This window comes from Xenopus laevis, chromosome 3L, assembly GCF_017654675.1.
Source record: "Xenopus laevis strain J_2021 chromosome 3L, Xenopus_laevis_v10.1, whole genome shotgun sequence".
NCBI lineage: Eukaryota > Metazoa > Chordata > Amphibia > Anura > Pipidae > Xenopus > Xenopus laevis.
In genome coordinates, this window is record NC_054375.1 from 14,995,124 (window position 1) to 15,015,601 (window position 20,478).

The 20,478-nt window shown below is 41.0% G+C and overlaps 1 protein-coding gene across 6 annotated transcripts; it reads left to right on the forward strand.

Moving 5' to 3' along the window:
- Positions 1 to 1,708: 1,708 nt before the first annotated feature.
- LOC121401382 (hepatitis A virus cellular receptor 1 homolog) lies at positions 1,709 to 18,957 on the forward strand. 6 transcript variants are annotated; one of them, XM_041585961.1, is made up of 8 exons: positions 1,709 to 1,977; positions 4,794 to 5,147; positions 9,945 to 9,989; positions 11,243 to 11,296; positions 15,509 to 15,555; positions 15,815 to 15,905; positions 16,516 to 16,552; positions 18,640 to 18,957. In XM_041585961.1, the coding sequence occupies exons 1-8, from the start codon at positions 1,929 to 1,931 to the stop codon at positions 18,668 to 18,670; spliced, it is 708 nt and encodes a 235-aa protein (XP_041441895.1). In that variant the 5' UTR covers positions 1,709 to 1,928; the 3' UTR covers positions 18,671 to 18,957. The 6 variants fall into 6 exon arrangements, with proteins under 6 accessions (XP_041441895.1, XP_041441896.1, XP_041441898.1 ...); XM_041585962.1 differs by having other exon boundaries at positions 11,246 to 11,296; XM_041585964.1 differs by lacking the exon at positions 15,815 to 15,905.
- The last annotated feature ends 1,521 nt before the right edge of the window (positions 18,958 to 20,478 follow it).

Sequence of the window (20,478 nt, forward strand, 5' to 3'; positions counted from 1 at the left end):
GCCAGCAAACTTTCAACTGTCCCTGAAATCACTAACAGGCAGCAGCTCTCTCCCTACACTATCTCTTCAGCACACACAGGCAGAGTGAAAAAACGCTGCAGGGCTTCGGTTTTTATAGGGAAGGGGAGTGGTCCAGGGGAGAGCTTCCTGATTGGCTGCCATGTACCTGCTGGTCTGGGGTGAGAGGGCAAAAAAAAGCGCCAACAATGGCGAACCCAAAATGGCGAACGTCGCGCGACGTTCGCGAACTTCCGGCGAGCGCGAACACCCGATGTTCGCGTGAACAAGTTCGCCGGCGAACAGTTCGCGACATCTCTACATGGCAGCAGAGAAACCAGTGCAGTTAGCATCAGAATTTAATAATCAGCCCTGTAGCATCAGCTTATATTACAGGGGAAGCTCATTTTCTGCTGGATAATTAGTGACGACCCCTAAGCTTAGCTTCTCAACAGCTGCTCAGAGCCCACTGAGCATGTGAGTGTCACAGGCACTTTCCAAGATGGTGACCCCTGTGACAAGTTTTAAGTCCTGGATCATTGCTGCTATTGACAAGCTGAAACTTTCGGGTGGTACAATATGTTCAGTATATAAAATATAGCATTTTTAGCCATATTCATTTTTAGGGTTTAGTTCTCCTTTAAACAGCCAACCGGGAATGCGGTATCGTTAAGAAAGAGGTTATTGGAACGTTTAGTTGCGAGTGTCAAGTTCTGTTCCTGTTCTGTTGTTTGAGTATGAAGGAGATTTTACTTCTGGGGATCTTCTAAGATCCATTATCGGAAATCGATTATCTGGGAAGACCATCTCCCATACACTCACTAAAAAGCCATTGATCCTAATTTTTAAAATTAATTCATTTTTCTAATAATAAAACAGTAGCTTGTACTTGATCATTTAAGACGTTTCAATCCACACTGGTGGCAAAACAATCCTTTTGGGTTTATTCTATTTATTTTATTGATTTATAGCAGGCTTAAGGTATAATGGTCCAATAATTACAAAGAAAACCCTTTATCCAGAAACCCTAGGTCACAAGCATTCCGGATAAAAGATCCTATCCTATATCTTTATAATTTCTCAAGGGTGTGTCATCACTGTTGCAGCCTGTAACTGATTTTGGGGTGAGAACATAAAATCTGCCTATAATCTGAAATTATGAAATTTCATAGCTGCCATGATGTGCCGATTCATGGTTTGAGATGTGGAATAGATGTGGAATAAATAGACATCCTACTACCAGGGGTGCAGGGGGGTGCACTCACACCAGGACCGCACCCCCTTGGGGCTCAAAATAACGGTTATAACAGGCAGTCTGTCAGGGGGAGATTTTAGAGTGCACATGCCAGCAGCACTCCAGCACATAATTCATAGGGGGAGGGCCAGACAGGGGGGCCAGTAGCTACGCCACTGGATATAATTAATCCTTATCTGAAACAAAATCAACTTATTTTGTTTATTTAATGTTTACATGATGTTTTAGTAGGCTGCTGCCACCTTGACCTCCTATACATAATCTGCCCCCCTCTTCTGTGCACCAGTGAATCTCCGCAGGGACCCCTGGTTGCACTACCCTATTCGTTATTCTGAGTTAAAATTATATTTCATGTTTATCTGTAATGCTTAAAAGAGCATTTGCATTAGTTGTGTGTTTGTACAAGTACACAGGCAGCATGTGGTGACATAGTCATTTCAGAACTTCCCCTTCTCATGCTTGTTTAGGAGACCTGAGCGGGTCTGTGTGAATTTGGAGGGGGGCAAAGGGGGGCTGATATGTTGATAAGACTGACTGACTGACCACAAGAGGATTTCCCTTCCCCCGCTTTCTAGGTTGAATTTCTAGGTGATCATTGCATAACAGCCAGAACTTACTGCCGTGCAGGATCACGATACAACAGTCATTAACATCAGTGCTGGGTACCCAACCAGATATGACTGTGCTCTCTCTTAAGATTTGCCCCGTTCTCTTTCTTCTTCCAGGTAAGTACCTGATTGAAAGGGCAAGTTTGCTTTGAATTACCTCTTTAGGTGTTACAGATGGACCTAGCCTTGTATCATTATATGTTTTTTGGTTGTTAGTAGCACAGGAAATACAGGTTTTATCTTGCGGACAAAGTGCCATTAACTGTGAATTTTAAGGAAATTAGAAGTCACTGAAGAGTTGTGACTAAAGGTTACAGGCTGAGTTATACAGGGAACTCTGAGTATCACTCATGTATTTTAGGGTATAATGTGCCCACTACTGTAAATGATAAGGATATTAGAAGTCACTGAGGGGTTCTGTGACCATATAAAGGCACAAGGCTGCAGGCTGAGTTATACATGGAACTTGATTATCACTCATGTATTCTAAGGGATAATGTACCCCCTAATGTAAATGATAAGGATATTAGAAGTCACTGAGGGGTTCTGTGACCATATAAAGGCACAAGGCTGCAAGCTGAGTTATACAGGGAACTCTGAGTATCACTCATGTATTATAAGGGATAATGTACCCACTACTGTAAATGATAAGGATATTAGAAGTCGCTGAGGAGTTCTGTGACAATATAAAGGCACAAGGCTGAAGGCTGAGTTATACAGGGAACTCTGAGTATCACTCATGTATTATAAGGGATACTGTACCCCCTACTGTCTTTGGCAAACGATATGCTGCAGTCTCACAAAACATTTAATTCCATTTGGCACATAGCAGCATCCAGCAGCTGTGGCTATAGTGACTATTGTATTTGTTGTGCTGCTAATGGGAAAGCATGAGTTCAGGGGACCAGTAGAAGCACAGCACCTTTAGAGTAAATGTGTTCAGTGCAATTTATCATTAAAATATTGCATTTATAAGTCTATTGTTTATACTTGTTAAAGTAAAAAATAAATGACATAATTAGGGCACTTTTACCGTTTTTTATTACTATTGTGTATGATGAATCACTTTTATGCAAACCTTCCCGGCACTGCTAGTTCTGACTCCTGGCACAATGAAGCAGAAGCTGATGAACAAGCTTCTGGAGGAAAACTGACTTCTGCTTCATTATTTCAAGAGTCGGAATCACAGAGCTGTAAAGGATGAATAAATACTGCATTGTGAAACTTTTAGTATGTTTTAAACTGACCTCTATTTACCTTTATTTTTAGTGTTTTATTTATATGAATGCCTGCTCCGTGAGGCTACATATTTAATGTTATTATTACTTTTTGATTTATCTTTCTATAGAGGCTTTCTCCTATTCATCTTGCATTCTGTCTGGTTGCTAGGGTAAGTGAAACCCCAGCAACTAGAAAGCCAGTGCAGTTCCCAACTAGTCAAATAGTTAAGAAAAAACAAAAAAGAAAACCTTTTTTTTCCACACATTGTGTTATATTATTATTTCCTACAACATATTTAAAATGTATTTGAAAGTAAACTTCCCTTTAAGGAAGGGCATTCACATAGATGGTCTGTATTTTAATGGCCCCCATACACGGGCCTATAAAAGCTGCAGACAGACCGAGTTGGCAGTTTATTGCCCCATGTGTGGGGCCATTCGACAGGCATCCCCGATCGATATCGATACCAATTTGCAATTGGTTTTCATTTTTTATTATTTTTGTTTGAGTTATTTAGCTTTTTAATCAGCACCTCTCCGGTTTGCAATTTCAGCTATCTGGTTGTTAGGGGCCAAATGACCCTAGCAACTATGAACTGAAATTAATAAGAGACTGGAATATGAATAGGAGAGGCCTGAATTGAAAGATGAATAATAAAAAGTAGCAATAATAATACATTTGTAGCATTACAGAGCATTTGTTTTTAGAAGTGGTCAACGACATCGATTTGAAATCTGCAAAGAGCCAGAAGAAAAAGGCAAATAATTATAGTATTATAGTGTTAGGTTGAAAAAGACACACGCTCATCAAGTTCAACCTTTTAACTCTTTTTTTAATCTGTCTAACTGCCAGTTGATCCAGAGGAAGGCAAAAAAAAAAACATTTGAAGCCTCTCCAATTTGCCTCAGAGGGGAAATAAAATCCTTCCTGACTCCAAAATGGCAATGGGACCAGTCCCTGGATCAACTTGTACTATGAGCTATCTCCCATATCCCTGTATTCCCTCACTTGCTAAACACCATCCAACCCCTTCTTATACCTATCTAATGTATCAGCCTGTACCACTGATTCAGGGAGACAATTCCACATCTTCACAACTCTCACTGTAACAAACCCCTTCCCAATATTTAGCTGGCACCTTTTTTCTTCTAATTGGAATGGGTGACCTTGCTGGTAAATAAAGCATTAGAGAGATTATTATATGATCCCCCAATATATTTATACACAGTTATCATAATACCCCTTAAGCACCTGATCTCCAGCGTGAACATCCCCAATCTGGCCAGTCTTTCCTCATAGCTAAGATTTTACCTTTTACCAGCTTAGTTGCCCTTCCCTGTACCCTCTCTAATACAATAATGTCCTGTTTGACCAAAACTGTGCGACATCTTCTATATGGGGCCTTACCAGTGCTCTATACAATGGAAAAATGACCCCCTCCTCCCGTGAATCGATGCCCCTTAATATAGCTGAAGACCTTATTTGCCCTTGATGCTGCTGACTGGCATTGCTTGCTACAGCCAAGTTTATTATCTAAAAGGACTCCAAGATCATTTTCCATAATGTTTTTGCCTAGTGCAAGCTATAAAAAATAAATAATGAATGCCAATTGAAAGTTGCTTTGAATTGGCCATTCTATAACATACTAAATGTTACCTTAAAGGTGAACCACCCCTTTAACATTTTTCTTTGTTCTCATTGCCTCTTTGCAGCCTTGACAGTAGGAGCAGAACATGTGAAGGGATTAGTCGGGGGGAGAGTGACATTACCCTGCACCTACTCTGTTACTGGAGGTGCCACCAGCACGTGCTGGGGCCGAGGCCACTGCCCAAAATCCAAATGTCTAGATGCGATCCTCTGGACTGATAGTGATGGAAAGAAAGTTATCTGGAACCATACAGAGAGATACAGATTATTGGGAAACATAACACAGGGGGACGTGTCTCTGACCATCACCCAATTGACCCTCAGTGATTCCGGAACCTACTGCTGCCGGGTGGAGATCCCTGGTTTGTTCAATGACCTGAAGATAGAAATACAAGTCCGTGTGAATGATAATGATATCGGTGAGAATATTTGCTGGTTCAGGAACATTTTGGAAATCATTCATCAAAGGCTGATATGAAATAACATAATCATTATCACATATTTGATTTAATGTCTCTAATCTCTCCGTCATTAATATGGTATCACATGATTTTTTCTATGAAGTAATATCTTTGGTAATATAATGATTTGTGAGATGATTTTACAGAAAACATAATAACCTGATTCATTAAACTAGAGTTAGCAAAACAGCAGAAAACCGGGGGTTGTTAACTTGCCCAATTGACTTTATTAATTCAGCGATAAGCCACATTTTATATTTAAAAAGGGTAAGGAAAAACGAATGTTTGTACTAAAACATTAAGATGTTGCTCTTTGCACACTGCTCTTGCTTTATTATTTAAGAGGCACAAAATCATATTGAATTAAGCATTAATTAAAGAACAATGGCAACATGAATTAATCACATCTTTCATGTTCCCACTTAAATCAAGGAGAGTCTAAAAAACAATTAAAATGGAGTAGGCAAAAGAAAGTGCTGCTTGCTTTAATATGACAAATTACAGTTGGTCCCCCTGTTTTGTTCAACTTTTAAACTGCCGTAAAAGGATGACCAACTGCATTTTTTTAAGGATAGTATTGTCTGAAATAGGTGAACTGCCCCTTTAAATGTAAAATGAAAGGAATATGAAAAGCTGAATGTATGTAGGTGTGTGTTTAACATGCTTCCACCTCCCTCTGGATCTGTCTCACTACCATGCAAGTGTCTCTGGCCCACTCTCGGGTGTCTCCCTGCATTACGAGGTCCATAGTCTGGTTACCATATGACACTACTTTCCCTGCCTTTTCCTGTTTACCTTTCTGTCTCGTTCACTTCATTTATTATGTTGGCTTTGAAAAAGCCAACATTTTGATCTACTAGTTCAGCTCGTTCTTATTCTTATTATTATTCTTATTCTTATTATTATGTTGGCTTTGAAGAAGCCAGCATCTTGATCTACTAGTTCAGCTCGTTCTTATTCTTATTAGCGCCCCCCATTTTCTAAACACTACTCCTCCTACAGTTTTAGGGGTACAAGCGCCAAACTTTCCACACCTATTTGCCTTATAGAAAAGTACGTTGCTTGTGCTTTAGTAAGCGATCCCACCCACTGTGCCCGTGCGGCGGACCACCGAAGACGCCTTTTTTCGTATTGACTTTGACAGGGAAAATTTTCAAATCGCTGCCGCTCGTACAGTTTTGAAGCGACACTCCCCAAACTCGGACCGCATATTGTTGGTGCCACCCCGAATAAAAATATGTATTTTGGGGGGGCACCCCAAAGTGGGCGGAGCTACCAACAGCCAATTAATTTTTAGCAATTTTCTAAACGCTACTCCTCCCAGAGTTTTAGGAGTACAATTATGAAACTTTGCACACTTGTTCGGCTGATACCCGAATAGGTTGCTTGTGCTCTGTTAAGCAATCCCACCCTCCATGGCCCTGTGGCGGCCCCCCCAAAGACCCCATTTTTTCCCATAGACTTTCATTGGAAAATTTGAAACTTTTGCCACTCGTACAGAATTAAAGTTACACTCACCAAACTTGGGTCACTTAGTCATGGGGTCAACCTGAAAAGTTCTGTCACATTTTGGGGACTCCAAAAAGTGGGTGGAGCAACAAACAGCCAATCAGATTTCCCCTATTGACTTCAATGAGAAAATGTCAAACACTGTCATTCCCACAGTGTTAAAGCCAGAGACCCAAAACTTGGCTACATGGGTCACTGGGGTTAAAATTTTGAAAAGTGGGTGGAGTCTACCACAGCCAATCAAATATTAGCCATTTGTTTCAATGGGAAAAGTTAAAACTGTCACCGCTCTTAGATTGTTCATGGGAGGGTCCTCAAACTTAGCACAGTTGGTCACTGGAGGACCAGGATCAAAATCTGGAAAAGTGGGTGGAGCCAAAAACAACCAATCAGATTTCTTTGATGATTTAAATGGGAAAAATTAAAATTGCTGCCATTTGCACGTTATTGATGTCATGGACCTCGAATATCACAAATGTGGTCACTGGGTGTTTGCACTTCAAAGTTAGGAAAAGTGGGTGGAGCCACCAACAACCAATCAAATGTCATTCATTGATTTTCAATAGAAAAACATAAAATTGCTGCCATTTTTACATGTTAAATGTCATGATTCGGAAACCTTAAAGTGTTAGTCACTTGGTGACTCTGGTTCAGAATTAGGAAAAAAAGGGGGCGGGGCAACAACAGGCAATCGGATTTCAGCCATTGACCTTAATGAAAAACGCCAAATTGCTGCTATTATTACGGCGTCCATGCCAAGTGTCCCAAACTCAGCACAATTACTCACTGGGTGACTGTGGTCAAAATGTAGGAAAATTGGGCGGAACCAATAACAGCCAATCAGATTTTACCTATTGACTTCAATGTAAAAGTTTCAAATACTGCCATTCTTACAGTTTTAAAGCCAGAGGGCCCCAAACTTGGTACATACCATGACTGGGTGACTGGGGTTAAAATTCAGAAAACTGGGTGGAGCTTAAAACAGCCAATAAAATGTTACCTATTGCTAATCAATGTCAATATATAAGTTGCTGCCATTCTTTCACAGTTAATGGCAGGGACATCAAACTTGGCACAGTCGGTCACAGGGGGACTGGGATTCAAATTTTAAAAGTGGGTGGGGCCAAAAACAGTCAGGTTTTTGGATTGATTTTAATGGTACAATTTGATCTGCTTCAATTTTCACAGTTTTAAACCAGATTCTACAAACTTTGTGTACTCTCTATGCACCAGGGGCGACTGGCCCCAACACCTCTTGCATTTCAAAGCCAACATCTTGTGGTTTCTTCAGAAACGACACCATCTAGTTATTGTTGTATTTCCCTTCACTCCCCTTCCACGCACTTTTGTGTTCTACTATATTCTATTTTCTCCTTTCAACTTATTCCCTTCTGTTCTCTTCCAGTTCTTTTTATCTCTTATTCCTTTTTTACTCTTCTTTCCTTCCTCTTTTGCACATTTCAGCTTTTTTCTTCCCCTCTCCTTCTGTTCCCAGTGGCGTAACAAGAGTGCACCGGACCCCTGCACTCCAATCCCAAACCTCCCGCCAACTTCCTGTCCCCCCTCTGCCCCACCAACTCCACCCACAACCACCTGACTTGTGTCCCTCTTTCTCGCCGCAGGTAAGAGAGCGGCTGGGGAGGAGTTTTTTTTATTAGCTATAGAGGAAGCAGACCTCACAGTCCAGGACCCTGCGTCTGCTTCCTCTATATTTTCCCTCCACTTTATAACTTCTTTCTTCTCCTAGCACCAAACCATACCTCCCAACATTTTGGAAATAAAAAGAGGGACAAAAAAGTTGCCTCAGGTATTGCTCCGAAATGTTTTCAACCACGCCCATTTTTGTTTCACACCCCCTAATTACCATGTTAATTTTACAAAATTTTGCAGGCTATAAAAGTTTGAACATATTTCTGTGTTTTTTCCGGTTATTACAGTTTTGCTAATGAAGGCGAATTGCCCTTTAAGCTGTGAGTCTAACTTCTCCTAAGGGACCTGTTATCTTATATTGTTACAATTAGTTATTTGCTTATTTTGAAATTGTTACAAAAGTATCTTATCTGCAGCTGTGGCTGTTCTGGGCTCCTTGCCAAAAGCCAATTAAGTTAGAAACTTTTTTTCTTTTTCTGGCTGTTCAGTGCAGGGAAAAACTGGACTTTTCAGTAAAAATGAGGGACTGTGGATTGAGCTGTCAAAAGAGGGACTGTCCCTCTAAAAACAGGACAGTTGGGAGGTATGCCAACCCCCTGTATCTTCTCCTTTCTCTTTTCACCTTTCTTACGCTTCTCTTTGCCTTCTGTGCTCCCATCATGTTCCTGAATATATTCACCTTTAAAGGGGATCTATGGTCGAAATCTATTATCTTTCCTAGGCTTTGGGGAATGATTATAATGTGATTTGTAATTGCAATGCATTTTTTTACCGGTTTTGATGCTCTTATAGCGGTTACCTTGCCTGTCAATGTATTCTCCCACATTCCGCTCAGTTCACTTGTGCAGAAAACCTTCATGGGCAGCGGCTTCTTCTCTCTTCTGCCTGACCTGCCCACCCACCAATAGAAAAAACAGTAGGTGGTTATTTTTAAATATGCCAGGTCAACGTGTGCACATGCCTCCAGCGAGCGAGCACAAGGAGATCGCAATGGAGAACACCTACTGTTTTTTTAATTGGTGGGTGGGCAGGTCAGGCAGAAGAGACGACCGCTGGCGTGAAGGTTTTCTGTACAAGTGAACTGAGCAGATTGTGGGAGAATACATTGACAGGCAAGGTAACGGCTATTAAAGCATCAAAACCGGTAAAAAAAATCCCCTTTAAATTATTATTATTTGATTCCTGACCTACTGCGAAGTTCTCAGTTACATGCTATTATTAGTAGTGTTGCATTTTTAAATGGGAACTCATAATATTGTACATGAAAATAATAACTGCAGCAGCACTCCGATCATTGATTAAACTTTTATTCGTGCCACTAACACAGCAACGTTTCGGGCTATACCAGCCCTTTAACAAGCTTGATAAAGAGCTAGTATAGCCCAAAACATTGCATGTTAGTGGCACGAATAAAAGTTTAATCAATAATAATCGGAGTGCTGCTGCAGTTATTATTTTCATGTGGATTGAACCTGTACAGCGTGCACCCGACGCTCCAAACAGCGGATTAGTGTGAGTGTGGCACTTTACTTTGACTTTTTTCATAATATTGTACAATTATATATTCTTTAATTTGTGTGTCTTGCATTTTTTTAGGGAAAACAGTTAACTCTACACCTGCCATCTCCACAACCAGTGAAGGTGAGGCTCAGCTCTAATCTGCTGGGATTTATATTCATTTGTCTGTTTTTATTTGTATTACCCTATTTTCCTGATTTGGCTCCCCAAGTGGTGAACCAAATCTGTTTCATCTGAACCAACAACTGAATAACTGTCTCGGCCTGTTGGGGGAGGAGGTGAGATCTGGTTGTATTGTTCAACCTTCCTGATTGATGACTAGACTTATTTTGGTAGAGGGTGACATTGCTTTGTACCCAGATACAATAAGTGATATCCAGATGGTCAATAAGCTGCCAACTCTGTCAGTAATAGCTGGCTCTGGCCCTATCAGTAGGCTGTAGAGAAGCACCAAAATGTTTTCCATGAATGACTGAATGTAATTCCTAATTTTCATATGCAATTGAGCATAATTCAAGGGGGGAAATGGCAAAATCAGGTGATTTATTCACGCAATCAAGTGTTTTTCAGTTCAGTTCAATCAGGTGCTTGGTTTCAAGGGAAATAAGGTGGCCATACACGGAGAGATCCGCTCGTTTGGTGATGTCGGCAAATAAGCGGATCTCTCCCTGATATGCCCACCTTGAGGTGGGCAATATCGGGCTGATCTGATCGTGGGCTCTAGGGCCCAATGATCAGATCCTAACGGTGGCTTTATGGGCGGTCGGATCGCGGGACTGCATCAACGATGCGGCCGTGATCCGACGGGATTTTTAGTCCCATCCGATCTAGATATGGCCGACTTTCGGCAAGATCTCGATCGGGGAAGACCGTCGGGGGCCCCATACACGGGCCAATAAGCTGCCGACTCGGTCTGTTTGCAGCTTTTATCTGCCCATGTATGACCACCTTAAGAATCCTGCAAAAAAGCCTGGAATTCATGCAAATCCCGAATGAGGGCGTTGTGCTGGGGGTTGTAGTGCAACAAATTTGGGTTAAGTTTTGTGCCATTTAAATGATCCCCATTTTCACTGGGTCATGTTAGCTCCATGGACCCTCCATATCTTCTGCAGCTAAAATAAAAAAGGGAAATATGCCCATAGTCAAATTATTATATTTAACACAAATAGTCCATAAGCAGTGAATAATTCATGTTCCCTTTTAGCAAAATACTTACATTTAATACTTTCCCTGTGCTCTGTTTCCTGTTCGTGGCCTGAGCCCTGCCCATTCTGCTGTAATTTGTATTGTTACTTATACTTATTATTAAAATGTTTTAACTAACAATTTACTTGCTCCTTGCCATACAATTTATCATGTTTATTTATTTTTATTAGCAGTACCACATAGCTCAGCATCTTTTACTGAACCCAGCTTAAATCCAGCTAAAGGTAAGACAGAGTTCCAGTCAGAATCCCAAACACCTATAAGAAAGTTTGGGGGAAATTCACTAAAGCGTGAAGTGTCTAACGCTAGCGTGACGTCATTTCGTTACTTCGCCGATAATTCGGCGTCAATTCGCTAGCAAAGTGGACCTACTCTAGAGCTACTTTGCACCCTTACGCCAGGCGAAGTTGTGCTATGACAATGGGACGTAACTATGCTAATTCACTAACTTGCGCATTTTACTGAACGTTACCTCTTGCGCCAGACTTTCCTTCGCCACCTCAGACCAGGCGAAGTGCAATAGAGTAGATAGGGATTGCTTCAAAAAAAGTTGACATTTTTTCTAAGTCCCAAAAAACGCTGGCGTCATTTCCTTTTTTAAGGGCGATAGGCTGAAAAAGATCGAATTTTTTTGGGGGTGTCCTCTTTCCCCCCTACATTTCCTAACATATGGCATCTAAACTATACAGTGGGCACATGTATAGGGCAAAATAACAACTCTATTTTATTTTATGATGCTTTCCCAGGCTTGTGTAGTGTAATGTATTTGGTGCTACATATACGTCTATTGTACTTTAACTTGGCGCCGTATGCAAATTAGGCATCGCTAGCGTAACTTCGCTTTGCTTGACGAATTAACGCTAGCTCAGCTTCGCTACTGTTCGCCTCCCTGAACGCAACTTCACATTTTAGTGAATTTACGTAGCGCTGGTGAAACTACGCCTGGCAAAGTGCGGCAAAGTTTGGCGAAGCTAACGCTGGCACAACTTCGGATCTTAGTGAAGGGGTTTCTCCACTAAAGAGAAGGACAAGGCTATAGATATAAAAAAAATGTTGCTGTCAGCCATTCAGCCATTTCCCCCAAAATATCTATTGACCTTGAAGCTAGACTTCCAGGAATGTTTAGAGGAACAACATGGCATCCTCCCCAAATTTCCCCCTAACTGATTTTAATGTTGGGCTCCCTCATGCAATGGTCCAGGCCACCCTACAGGGCAACAGCCTCATCATTTTAGAAGAACTTAATTAGGCTATTTGCTTTAGGGTAGTGGGTCATGCCTACTGCTTGGTTTTTTTGTAAGGAGATTATGACATATCAGGAAAGCTATCCCAATTAAGGTATAGTCAGCTGGGCCAGACATAAAGCCTTAAAAGCCCTGTCGACTAAAAGCTAACCAGTTCAGATAATGTTAACTATAGTCACCGGCTAAAACATAGCTTTTAATAAATATATTAAAACCATAATACACACCACCAAAAAACTAAGTCAAAACAACAAGACTCCCTTGTAACAGTGAGGAAGTCCGGGAAAAGTGTCCCTAAAACCATATTAAAAACGCTATGTGGGCTAAACAAAACGGGAATTTAGGAGAAGGATCCTTGAGCATGTGGGAGATGTTAAGCACAGGAGAAATACATCGGTAGCAAGACACATTAATGAAATACACAATGGCAATACTGAGATGTTAAGATTCACAGCAGTTGATCACATCAAACCTACAATGCGGGTCGGCGACATTGACAGGAAATTACTACAGCGCGAAGCTCAATGGATTTATTGGTTGAATACCAGAGTACCGCATGGCCTTAATGAGGGCTTCACTTTCTCTCCATTTTTATAATTGCAAAAAAATTTTTTCTTTTCATACAAATAACACACTAAGAATCAAATGAGGAAACTATTTATATGTAATGTTTGTATAAAACAGTGTAGTTGTGTAGCGATCTCTAGCTCGCCATTACCCAGAGTATAAGTGTCTCAAAATATGGGGCTTTTGCTCTTCCCTGCAGAGAATCAGACTATACCTTGAACTGGTTGCTAACGCTATACACCATAGCAACTGGTTACCAACGCTATACACCATAGCAACGAGGATGATATAGGGTATATATGCGCAGGATATGAGAGCATGAATACTAGGCGCAAATCATACTGATCATTAAGGATAATGGGAATAGTTCAGACAATTTGACATACTTGAATTTATGGCATGCGCACCATCCATTGATCATTTATTATTTTTATAACAGCGCATGCTCATATAACAGAGTGAAGCGCCTGATGGACTATATTATTTGCGCATCCGGAATTGAAAATACGTATGAGGAGCCAAGTATGGGCAGCGCATGCGCAATGGACATATTGAGAAGCCAAGTGTGGGCAGCGCATGCGCATAGGACACATTGAAGCGCCTGAGAGTACTCTCGGCAGGCGCAACCGGAAGTGACGTCATTCGGGAGCGCCCTGTCAGACGGACGGCTAGAATCGCCTATTTAAACTGCATTTTGGCACACACCCGGCACTTATGCCCCTGAGGAAGCCGCGCAAACGGCGAAACGCGTCGGGCTTGTGGCATAGGTGGACGGTGGGCGATTAGCTCCCACTTGCTCCCCACGTAGCTAGGTAGGAAAAATTGGCCTGGGGAACTTTTGGAAGGGAGGGTTCTGGGATTGCGACTGGCATCCATTACTTTAACTGCTTGCAAGTAGCACGCTGTCAATTAAGACAGTTGCAATTGTGCTATACACCGTTCTACCTATAGCCTGGTTTTTAATATGGTTTTAGGGACACTTTTCCCGGACTTCCTCACTGTTACAAGGGAGTCTTGTTGTTTTGACTTAGTTTTTTGGTGGTGTGTATTATGGTTTTAATATATTTATTAAAAGCTATGTTTTAGCCGGTGACTATCGTTAACATTATCTGAACTGGTTAGCTTTTAGTCGACAGGGCTTTTAAGGCTTTATGTCTGGCCCAGCTGACTATACCTTAATTGGGATTGATATTATACGTTCTTCAATGAACTCTAACCTGCAGATAAACCTTACTTTGAACTAATTGACTCTCGCAGCAGGGCAGTATATATATCAGGAAAGCTACAAAAGGTGATAACAAAGATAATGGAAGAGACTTGGAGACAATGGCACTTAATGAAAGAATGAGTTAGAACTACCTTTATAGGAGTAAGAAAAACAAAGTAAGGTGTGGCCTGCAAGGGGGCAAATAATGGATAATATCCCAACTGCTCCACATGAAGGAGGATTTTATGTCATTCACCTAAATATAAATGTATATAAATGTTTGTTGGGGGCAATCACAATTTTTAACAGTTAAAGGGATTCTGTCATGATTTTTGTTATTGCTAAATGACACTTGTTTACACTGCAAATAATTCACTCATACAATATAAAATGTAATTCCTGAACCAGCAAGTGTATTTTTTTAGTTGTAATATTGCTGTGTAATCTCAGGTCATTTTGTCTGGTCATGTACTTTCAAAAAAAGAGTCAGTGCTGCACTATGGAATTGCTTTCTGACAGGCTGTTGTTTCTCCTACTCAATGTAACTAAATAACAAAATTAAGCTGTGCTGTTCCAATTGAATTCTTGCCAGTGGCAAGTGGTCACCGGGGAACCTGCACCCTGATAAAGGAGAAAAGATTCTATGAGGTTGTTCTGACTTGTACACAGTATCCCTTTATTATCCTTGAGTACAAAGAGAACTGGGAAGGAAACAAGTGAAAGCAGGAGCAGGAAGTGGCAAAAAGTTACCATCATGGGCCACATGTTCCCAAAGTACAGAATAGCAGCCTTTGCGTGTATCAGTCATATGGCCAAGTCTATTAGCCAAAAGCCACAGTCACTGGTCTTCTTTGGAAATGCCCTAAAGTTCTTTACATTCACATGTAATGGGCCCAATTCAATTCAGTGAGAAAAAGTTATCTCATGGTGTATCACGTGAAAACGCATATTCAAGAGTTTCAATTCGATGAGAAAAGACTTTTCTCCAAATTCAGTTCGTTTTTTCCTCATAGACTTCAATGGAGCTTTCACGTGATAAACCAGGAGATACGTTTTTCTGAATTGCATCTCAAACTGAATATGGTCCGTGACTTTTCACGTGATAAACCTTTTTCTAACTGAATTGAATCTGGTCCATTGACTGCAAGATTGGTCTCTGTTAAATTAAGTTTTATGTAAATCAATATTCCCTAAAGCTTAGCAGATAGTTCATTTTTTCACATTTTGCCCTGTAATCAACCCTACCTCCCACAAGAGATGGACAAAACATGAAATATGGTGCATCCCTGGCTCTAATACCATCATATTCCCATTAATTAATGTTCTGCAGAGTGGAAAGGTTCTCCTGGTATCTTATTCTTTGAATATAATTTTTAAGTGTTCTATTATTTAATCATTTACTTATTTTCTTCTTTCAGCTTCTACTCAGCTGTCAATCACAGATATTCAAACTGCTTCACCAGTGGTAAAACTTCTTGTATATTTCTCAATGACTGCTGAGGGACTAGGAGTATAGGGGAGACTAGGGGTCCAGATAATCGTACAATTTTCATATCGGCTGCAAAACAGACAATATTCCCCTATATTTAGGAGGCATTGGCCCCAAAACTGTTAGTTATACCACATCTGGGGCCCATCTTACATCATGCAGCTGATAAAGGCTGCACCATCAATGCACTGTAGTGACTGACTACTGAATTGTTTGCATTTCTCTTCCATTATAGAATATCAACTCATATTATTTTCCGCATGTAATTGTTTGTGTGGTTCTTCTGCTCTTCCTATTTCTGTGCCTGGCTGGGTTTCTCTACAAATGTAAGTTGGCCTTTTACTTTTTAATCTTTCTTTCATAACCTGGAGAAGATCAGTTTGGATGGGACATGTGACACATGAGAATGGCCCCAGACCAGTATCCCATAGCAGCTTTCACTAGTCAAGCCTTTTAGAATAATATTAGAAAATATTTGTTTGGCTGCCATGATTTACTGGACTGGGCCAATCTTTGCTCATAGCACTACATGGCCACCATCAGTGTTGGACTGGCCAACGGGGATACCAGGAAAACTCCCGGTGGGCCCAGGTGTCAGTGGGCCCTCCTGCTTCTAAACATTTGGCGTATTTCATAGCCATTCACTATTTCCATGAGAATAAAGATAGATGGAGTAATAGATTATAGTATGTAAAGAAAAGAGACTAGGAGAATAGAGGTTGAGTGAGGAGAGGAAGAAAAATAATACTTAGAGTGGGCCCTTGGTCTAAGGGTTTTTGGGTGGGCCCCTGGTGTCCCAGTCTGACACTGGCCACTATAGTATAACATCTGCAGATGAAAGTTGTCCTTGGTCCCTTATTCTTTAACCCTAAACCTTATCTATAACCTTAACAACATAAAAGCCTAAAACATTTTTCTTAAACTTGATTTTTGTAGATAAGTACTATGAAAAGCTGAAGACTAAAGTTCTCAGGTAAAATACATTATAAAACAGTATGATTTCGATGAGATCGGTTCTATATAATGAAATGTGCTGTGTCCTGAAATGTACTTAAAGGCCCCTCAAGACTTTGGAACCTTGTTTTCTCATGGGATGATTATAGCATGATCACAGGGTGACTTTAGGAACATGATTACATATAAAGACATATTTTTGGAGTTAAAAGGCACATGTATAAAGACATCTATTGTCTGGGACCCCCACTACAGCTGCAACCCCCTGTGCCAGCCCCCTCAGCTTACATTGTCTTTTCTTACAATGGGTAGCATGGATTCACAACCTTTTTTACCCGTGAGCCACATTCAAATGTAAGAAGGGTTGGAGAGCAACATTAGCATGAAAAAAGTTCCAGAGGATACCAACGAAGGACTGTGATTGGCTATTTGGTAGCCCCTATGGGAACTGGCAGCCTACAGGAGGCTTTATTTAGCAACACAACTGGTTTTTATGCAACCAAAAGTTTTTCTCCAAGCCTGGAATTCAAAAATAAGCACCTGCTTTGAAGCCACTGAATGCAACATCCAAGGGGTTACATAGTTGCATAGTTACATAGTTAAATTGGGTTGAAAAAAGACAAAGTCCATCAAGTTCAACCCTTCCAAATGAAAACCCAGCATCTATACACACACCCCTCTCTACTTTTAATTAAATTCTATATACCGATACCTATACTAACTATAGAGCTTAGTATCACAATAGCCTTTGATATTATGTCTGTCCAAAAAATCATCCAAGCCATTCTTAAAGGCATTAACTGAATCAGCCATCACAACATCACCCGGCAGTGCATTCCACAACCTCACTGTCCTGACTGTGAAGAACCCTCTACGTTGCTTCAAATGAAAGTTCTTTTCTTCTAGTCTAAAGGGGTGGCCTCTGGTACGGTGATCCACTTTATGGGCAAAAAGGTCCCCTGCTATTTGTCTATAATGTCCTCTAATGTACTAATGTAAGTGTAATCGTGTCCGCTCGCAAGCACCTTTTTTCCAGAGAAAACAACTCCAACCTTGACAGTCTACCCTCATAATTTAAGTCCTCCAACCCTCTAACCAATTTAGTTGCACTTAGTCTCTGCACTCTCTCCAGCTCATTTATATCCCTCTTAAGGACTGGTGTCCAAAACTGCACTGCATACTCCAGATGAGGCCTTACCAGGGACCTATAAAGAGGCAGAATTATGTTTTCATCTCTTGAGTTAATGCCCTTTTTTATACAAGACAAAACTTTATTTGCTTTAGTAGCCACATAATGACACTGCCCAGAATTAGACAACTTGTTATCTACAAAAGCCCCTAGATCCTTCTCATTAAAGGAAACTCCCAACTCACTGCCATTTAGTGTATAACTTGCACTTATATTATTTTGGCAAAAGTGCAAAAATGTTGCGGGGCAACATGTTGCTCCGGAGCTACTGTTATTGATCACTGTTGGTGGGTACAATTGGGGTCAGTGGGAGAAGTCAACAAGCAGCTCCTATGGTCTCTGGTGGGTAGTGGTTCTGGTGGGCCACTTTTTTTTTTTTTTGCTGTGTTCTGCCGGCCCAGTCTGACCCCGCATGGGCTCCCAAACTATGGGGTAGGCCCTTCTAGTTGAGCCTAGAACTTTGGCAGGGTTAAGTTCAGCCCGAAGGTCATTAAGACTAATAATTGGGGTGTACAGTATGTCTCTTTGCTCACCTCAAAGCTCATCTTAAAGGTCACTTAGGGTGAGATTTAGGATAAAAAAAATTCTGCCATAGATATTCTTGTAACTATGGCGGAATGGCTGGTATGCCAATGATCAAAGGTTGGACCTTGAACTTAAAAGGTATGATAATCACTAGTATAGGAGTTTGTATTCCGCCATAGTCACAGGGCAAGAATAACAGTAGAGCTGAAGATGCGTCAGATTGCTCACTTCAGGACTGGTACTAGATTACTGGCCTTTTGATTTTGGGCCGATCTATGATGTTGCTTCCATGGCAGAACTTCTAAGGCTCTGTTCTGTGATGGGACAGCGCGTGAATCAATGGAAATTAGTGTTAATTTTTTAAATATTATCTGATTAATCATTTCCAACAGCACCGCACAGGCCAGCAACAGAGATATGTAGAGTTGGCAGACCCAAGCAGAGGATAACATCTATACGATTGATGCCGTATATGCAACTCCTATCAAAAAACGTTGATAAACTGTGTTTTTTTTCCTTATTTTGTTATAATAGCATCTCTCTTGTTTATTATCATGACACTAATTATAGAGTCATCTGTTATGAAAGATGGAGGTATCTCTGTAACTGTCAGTTCTCCATCAAAAAGCAAATATATGTTATGGCATGATTCATTTGTCCTTTCTAATACATGGTAATGTAATAAATATATGTGTTATTTTAATAACGTATTCATTGAAAGTATTGTCATTTTTGTTATGAGTTTGGTTACTTCCAAATTACCTACTGGCTGTGGCATGACTTAAAGTCATTTTAGCACCACCTTAAACATATTTCATACACCTATATTGAAACTGCATATCAGTCAGTCCCCCACTGGGACCCCTATACCTCCTATGCCCCCAAACAGGATTGGCTTCATCTATAGTTACACAACTGTCTTATGGTTAAATGGAGAAATGTGTCTTTAATACCGATGTCCTTCCTACTTGTCGTTCTGCTACCTGTATTTGTACTTAACCCCATTGATTGTTCAATAAGGATGGAGAAACTGGGCAGGGATATAACTACAGGTGCTGCAGTAGCTACTGCATCAGGGGCCCCACACGCGTTCTGAGGCCCCTGCTGCCTGCCCATTCTCCTTTCACCATCCTCTTCTCCCCCCCCCACATGCACCTTACACTTACCACAATCGGGGGCTGGAGGGCAGTGGAGAAAAATGGCGGACGAGCATCGGATCTGTGTTGGTAGGGCCCCTGAGGGCCGGGGCCCATCAGGTTTTTTCCCAGTGTCCTGCCAGTCCAGTCCAACCCTGGGTGCTGTGCTTCAATTGTACCCTGGCAATTTTCCCAAACACATGTAGGAAAAAATCAGAAGGGAATATAACTGTGTAATGCCATCTTTATGGATATTATAGGGTAGCTCTGTAAGGCTATAATGTTATTGTTACTTTTTATTCATTATCTTTCCATTTAGCCCCTCTTCTATTGATCTTCCAGTCTATCATTCAAACTAATAACTGGTTGCTAGGGTACAAAATGTTTGTGAAATCTAAAACATTACAGAAAACCCAAACAAAAGTCACTGCATGTAACCTGCCGAGAGTGAAGTAGCTGCACGGATCATGGGGCGGTCAGAGAACAGGGTGTTCTTTTCCTTTCGGATTTGCCTGTACATTGTTTATAGAATATAAAGAATGTGATTTATTATAATATTGAAAACATTACACCTACTTTTCTTTGATATTTCACATATTTTCTTAGATATTTGCTGGAACACAAGGGCCATTCATGTGATTCCAGGTCAGTCTCAGGGAGAACCATGTCTATGTGCCCTTCCCTGCCTACCAGCCTTGTGATTCTCTAGTCATGGCTATGAAACAAGGCTACAATTCACCCTGTGTAGTTCCAGGGGTACCCAGGGCTCAAAGAAGCACTCACCCCAAATTTCCCCCTAACTGACCTTCAGGCTGGGCCCCCTTAGCTCATAACAAGGTTACAGATATATAGAAACATTGGGGTAACAGTCACCCTGCTATAGTTCCAGGGTACCCAGGGCACAAATAAGCACTCACCCCAAATCTCCCCCTAATTGGCCTTCAGGCTGGGCCCCCTGAGTTCATAACAAGGTTACAGATGAAACTAATGTTTGCTAAATTTCACACTTCCCCTGAACTCTTTAGAGAAAGAGGAAATGGCCAGTTCCTAATCTCAGTGTTATTCATAAAACTGTCTTTATTCCATTAGTCTCCA

Bases quoted from the DNA above. Each gene is read 5' to 3' on its own strand.
- LOC121401382 (XM_041585961.1), top strand. From the start codon at position 1,929: ATGACTGTGCTCTCTCTTAAGATTTGCCCCGTTCTCTTTCTTCTTCCA. The intron at 9,990-11,242 runs GTGAGGCTCAGC...TATTTTTATTAG, and splicing joins CATCTCCACAACCAGTGAAG to CAGTACCACATAGCTCAGCA. The intron at 16,553-18,639 runs GTAAAATACATT...CATTTCCAACAG, and splicing joins CTGAAGACTAAAGTTCTCAG to CACCGCACAGGCCAGCAACA.